The sequence below is a fragment of the Anguilla anguilla genome, chromosome 8, assembly GCF_013347855.1.
Source record: "Anguilla anguilla isolate fAngAng1 chromosome 8, fAngAng1.pri, whole genome shotgun sequence".
NCBI classification, from domain to species: Eukaryota; Metazoa; Chordata; class Actinopteri; order Anguilliformes; family Anguillidae; genus Anguilla; species Anguilla anguilla.
In genome coordinates, this window is record NC_049208.1 from 12,625,608 (window position 1) to 12,631,534 (window position 5,927).

General features: G+C 44.2%; 1 protein-coding gene across 1 annotated transcript; it reads left to right on the plus strand.

The window, feature by feature from the left end:
• The first annotated feature begins 235 nt into the window (after positions 1–235).
• rdh10b (retinol dehydrogenase 10b) lies at positions 236–5,169 on the plus strand. Its single transcript, XM_035429499.1, has 6 exons — positions 236–1,079; positions 1,610–1,845; positions 2,870–2,968; positions 3,317–3,462; positions 3,637–3,768; positions 3,965–5,169. Exons 1-6 carry the CDS (start codon positions 797–799, stop codon positions 4,086–4,088), a joined length of 1,020 nt encoding a protein of 339 aa, XP_035285390.1. The 5' UTR covers positions 236–796; the 3' UTR covers positions 4,089–5,169.
• The last annotated feature ends 758 nt before the right edge of the window (positions 5,170–5,927 follow it).

Sequence of the window (5,927 nt, forward strand, 5' to 3'; positions counted from 1 at the left end):
AAAAACTGTATTAAAAATAGCAATTGCTAATTTTTAAAGATTTTTTTTCTTTTTTGAAAATTAATGGAACTTTATTTTAACACAAATTTCTCTATTGATAATTAAACGATGGAGTTTAATTTAATTTTTGATTTTAACTTGTATTGAGCTTGATGAACCCAAAATAATTTAAATTCATTCTTAAGTTAGGACGAGCTTCTCATTATGTTCAGGCGGAAACGTCGTCACCTAGAATGAGGGGTCCTTCGAAAGAACCTGGCTTTAAAAAGAGTGAACACCAACTGTGCTGGCAGATGTTAGTGTTTTTACCTGGACTGAAATATTCGGGGCGATATTATTACGAAATACATTTTCGGAGTTTTCCTGTCATTAGGTCCTGCACTTCTCAGCCTTTTTGTTGTTCTCACATCCATTGATACTCTGTAGGTAGTTTTGTTTTAAACTACTAATCGTAGACGGGCGTTGACTGGTCCCAAATAAATTATTTGCTAACGGTGAAGTTAACGTTAACTTACAAAGTGTACACTACCATCGCTGGGTAGTGCTGTTTAACCTTATACCAGCTGGGGTATGGTAGGTAAACGTTAATTAATCCTTTTGTAACTTTTTTGTAGTGTCACAGTTTTTCAAACTTTCTAGCGATCGGTAGCTGGCAAGGAAGTGCTATCTAAGTTAGTTGGGTAACGTCGATTACCCAAAATAACTGGACTTTATTTTTTAAACTAACCAACTAGCTAGTTAGTTGGTTACCTAACTTGTAATTGTAACTTTGAATTTCATTACCCGGGCATTAGAAATGTATATCATTACGGAGTTTTTGTTGGTGACTTTGAAAGTGCTGTGGGCGTTTGTTCTGGCCGGGTTTAAATGGCTAGTACGACCTAAAGAGAAGAGTGTTGCCGGTCAGGTGTGTGTGATCACTGGGGCTGGCAGTGGACTTGGGCGGTTGTTTGCCAAGGAGTTTGCGCGGCGAAGGGCTGTGCTTGTTCTCTGGGACATCAACAAACAAAGCAACGAGGAGACCGCTGAGATGGTGCGACAGATCCAACGGGAGATGACCACCACCGTGCCCAAAGACGGTAAGCACTACAGAGTAGTTAATCTCGGGCAAGACCCTGTCACTAGGTGTGTGGGCATTGCGTTAATCACTCAGCACAGAACATCAGTGTTTGTCTCCTGAATATTTGAATGTCTATCCACCGAATGAAAAACTTGTGATAGAAGTTCCTACCAGCGCAATGCGTTGAGTACATGCACTTGGTATGCTACAAGAACCGTGGTCTGCATGAGTTATTTCGTTGGTCTGTTCTTGGGGTGTCCTACTGCTCGGATCCAATTCTTTTTAGTCTTCTGCGTGGTCGGTACAGTTATCTTGTTGTATCAGATGATCCATACACTGTTAGGATCTCATCCCTGTGTTCTTAGGATCTGATATGTTGTTCAGATGCCCTACTTCACTGAATGTTTCAAGCCAAGAGTTTATCTATTGCAAATGTATGATGGTGGCAGAGCGCGCATTTGCGCTGATGAGTAGGGATGCTTAAATAGTCCTGTGTGGCGTTTGGCGAAGCTGTGATCTGTGCCTGACCGACCGGCTGCTTGGCTGCAGGGTGTGGCGGTGGCACGCAGCAGGTGCCGGCGTTTGAGCCCCAGGTGTACACCTACGTGTGCGACGTGGGGAAGCGGGAAAGCGTGTACTCCACGGCTGAGAAGGTCCAGCGGGAGGTGGGCCACATCGACCTGCTGATCAACAACGCCGGCGTGGTGTCCGGCCGCCACCTCCTGGAGTGTCCCGACGAGCTGATAGAGAGGACCATGATGGTCAACTGCCACGCACACTTCTGGGTAAGCCAAGCGCCACTCAGCCAGTCAGTCTGTGGCAGAGCGAGCAAATGAGTGGGTCTTCAGTCATTCAAGACTTAATCTATACTGGCATTCATTGACAGACCACTTTCACAATGCATGACTAACAGAGAACTTTTTGTTAACGTGTTTACCTAAAGTAAAAGTAGAGTGACTAGGGTTTGTCTTGACACATCTTAAGTATGCCTATTTTTATTGCATATGTTTTCTGGGGGTGGCACTGGGGCACTATTGCTGTAATTTGAGGTGACTGTGTGGCTGTGAAGCGCATTGCTGAGATGCTTGTGCCCTGATTTGTCCCCATTTCCAATAAAGAGCAATGGCCTTATTACCAGGTTGCCATGGCGATATGCCCAGTGTCTACAGGCTTTGTGCATGAAAGGTCAGGGGGGCCTCTTCTGTGTCAGCTGAGTGATAAGGGATATTGGCATTTCTGGAAAGTTCTATTAGGGCTGACCAGAATCCTGCTTTTTTTTGCCAGTACAGTAATGATTTTTTCTTTTTTAATCCTGGCTTGTTCTTCAGGGTCCAAGTATGGCTAAGTATAAATAATTCTGCTCTCTGGCTAGTCTCAGGTGTATGACTCTTAGCCATATTGTGAAGCCATAAACTTGCAGGGGTCTCTTTTTTTTTTTTTTTTTTTTTTTTTTTTTTTTTTGTAGGGCATTTTGCTTTCTCTCCATGAATTCAACATTTTAATGAAGTGCTACATGGCAATATGGGAGAAAAATAGTATTTTCTTACATATGGGTATTTACATTACATTACAGGCATTTGGCAGACGCTCTTATCCAGAGCGACGTACAACAAAGTGTATAACCATAACCAGGAACAAGTGTGTCGAAAACCCTAGAGAGAAGTACCGTTCCAAGTGCAGGGAACAACCGCATAGTTCAACTTGGACCCTGATATTTGTATGAGAACTCCATTCAGCCGTAATTGACTCCTGGTCTCTGTAATTCGGTGTGGGCCATTCCCCTTGAAAGACTCTGCCTCTCTCTTTCAGACCACTAAGGCCTTCCTGCCCAAGATGCTGGAGATGAACCACGGGCACATAGTGACAGTGGCCAGCTCCCTGGGCCTCTTCAGCACAGCAGGGGTGGAGGTGGGTGCTCCAGAACTACAGCTGCATTCCATATTCCACACATCCAGTCTCATCTTCATATGCATCATTCCATGCTCTTCCTCTGTCCTATTGGTATGTGGATTATTCCACATTTCTGCACATTTTCTATTGGAAGAGGGGTAATGGGGTGCCATGGTTTCACTTTACTTTGGTGGGTGGGGTGAGAGCTCCACCATTTGTATTATGTTGATGGCATCCAACAGAACTGAGCGACGTGTGAATGCTTCTGTTTGGCTACTGTCCTGTAATTCTGCAGGGGTGTGTCTTGGGTAGCAGAGGATTGTCTTCTGCACAGGCTCTGAGAATGTGTACGTTCTCCTTTCACAGGATTACTGCGCCAGCAAGTTCGGGGCCATCGGCTTCCACGAGTCGCTGAGCCACGAGCTGAAGGCCGCGGAGAAAGACGGGATCAAAATGACGCTGGTGTGCCCCTTTCTGGTGGACACCGGCATGTTCCAGGGCTGCAGGATCAGGTGGGCCTTACCTGCAGAACACCTTTTGCATGGAAAGTCTGTAGGTGTGACCTGTGGTCACGTTCCTGAAGGCTCTCAGCTGTGAGATTCTCCATCAGGCTAAGATGAGATGTCTGTCAGTACTTGCAGTCATCTGTTTCCAGAATGTAACCCTTGTTTGGCGCCCCCCCGCAGGAAGGAGATGGCATCATTCCTGCCTCCTCTGAAGCCTGAGTACTGTGTGAACCAAGCTATGAGGGCCATCCTGACCGACCAACCCATGATTTGCACCCCACGCCTCATGTACATGGTGACCTTCATGAAGACGTATGTTCTCGTTCTGATTTCCTTTCGTTCATGCACTGTCTCTGGCCTGCTTTTTACGCTGCCTTTATCATAAGCTTAACTAAACCATCCCGGTCGAGGGATGCTAATCTCCCTTTACTTCTGGCTTAGAGACCCAAGCTGTTGTGGATTTGTTGTGACCTATAGCCAGGTGACCTTGGTGTCTGGTCTCTTTCAGGATTTTGCCGTTCGATGCCGTTGTGTGCATGTACCGCTTCATTGGTGCAGACAAGTGCATGTACCCCTTCCTGGCGCACAAAAAGCAGGTCACCAACAACAACCAGGCCAAGACTGGGATGTAAACGGGTGCACCATGACGATGGAGGAGGAGCCCCCCCACCCCATCCCCCAATGCAAATTTCTACCGTATTCCTACTCCTTCGGAAGAAAGCTGTGGACTTTTTAAATTATGTTTTACGGTTGCTGCTTTTTTATTATTGTTTTATAAACAAACCAGCTGTCTCTTGGAATTTATGCTTGACAATTGCTGTGAAGTCAAAGGTTTTTAGCATCTTTGTGGAATTGTACAGTATGTTACTGTTTGAGCAGTAAATCTAATTAGTTCCCTTATGGACATGCGCACATTTCTGCTGTCATCCCAATGTCACTTTGAGCAGTTTTAGTCGGAAGTTTTGAGAGTGCCTTTTGGTCAGGCTTGCCCCATTTAAAGAGATGTAAGCAGAACCACAGGGGAGCAAGTCTTGTTCTGGAGGGCTGATGTGTGTGCTGGCTGAATGCACTACTGTTTTACACTACAACGTTGTTCGATGTTGTCTATTACTGGTCAGAGTTTTCACCGCAGATGCATGCGGTGTGTAGCTGTAACTCATGGCCTGATCAAAAAATGTGAGATCTGAGAAATGATTGGACTAATTCAGTATTGCGTCATTCAATCCTGAATCGGATGGTGTATGTTTGGTGCACCTGTGTTGGCTCCAATGGTCTTCCACCTTTTTACCGTCCCTTTTTAAAACCATTTGATTTGTGAAATTTCTTTTCCATAAAATGTGGTGATCCATTTTAATGTGAGCTGTATGTCATTAAATTTTTTCTTTAACAAGATGTTAAAATGGCTGTACTGAGAATGCTTCTTATTCAGTAAAATCTGAATAGTTTGTTCCCAGCATGGAATCAAAGGGGGGAAAAAGTGCTGTTCTGTTTGACTAACGTTTTAAGTAAATACTACATGTATTGGACAAATGTCTACTGTATATTTTATGGATTTCTTTCCCATTTCCTGACTGGAAACCTAAAATCTCTACCTTTTAATTGCCCACCAGCTAATTGGCGTGAACCAAGTTTTTTTTTTGGTGATATATTTGTGCTTGTTTTATCATGGTGTGTAACTTAAATCAATAAAGTTATTTTTTTGGTGTGAACCCAGTAATAATGTATTGACAAATTACATTTGTGTTCTCTGAGCAGATCTGAAATCCTACCTAATCGCAGCAGTCCTTTTTCCTGGACATTTATTTAACCTGCACTTATACAGGGCACTAGTTTTGCCCTGTCAACATCACCAAGTAGCCTAACCTGCATGTTTTTGAATTGTGGGATGAAACCCACGCAGGCACAGAGAACATGCAAACTCCACACACAAAGACATAGCCGGGATCCAATTAATAACACCCGCCCACCCCAGTACTTTTTTTTTGAAAATCAATATATGGCTACCCCACCTAATCCAAGGAATACAATTTCCTAGATTTTACTAATATTCCTGAAATAGACAGGAAAAAAACTTGTGGTGAAATCTTAATATCCACTGAACAGCCCCTGGCCCTGTGGCCATTCATCACATTAAAAAGGACAAAATGCAAGATACATTTTTTTTTTTTTTTTTTTTTTACTGTAAAGGGACAGCATTGTCTCCTCCATTTTTTAATAAAAGTTATTTTTCAAAAGCACACACATGTACACGCACACAGGCACACAAAGACACAAACATGCATAGAACAAAGAGCATGGTCAACACACGCATAAGCGTACGCGTGAGCACGCGGGGACACAAACGCACGCTCCCTCAGCCACCTGCACAACTCTGAACCGAACTCGGGCCACGCCCACTCAGCGAGAGACAAAGATGAACGCTGGGTGGATTCTCCCCTGCAGTCCTGAAGGAAGTCAAACACCACACAGGC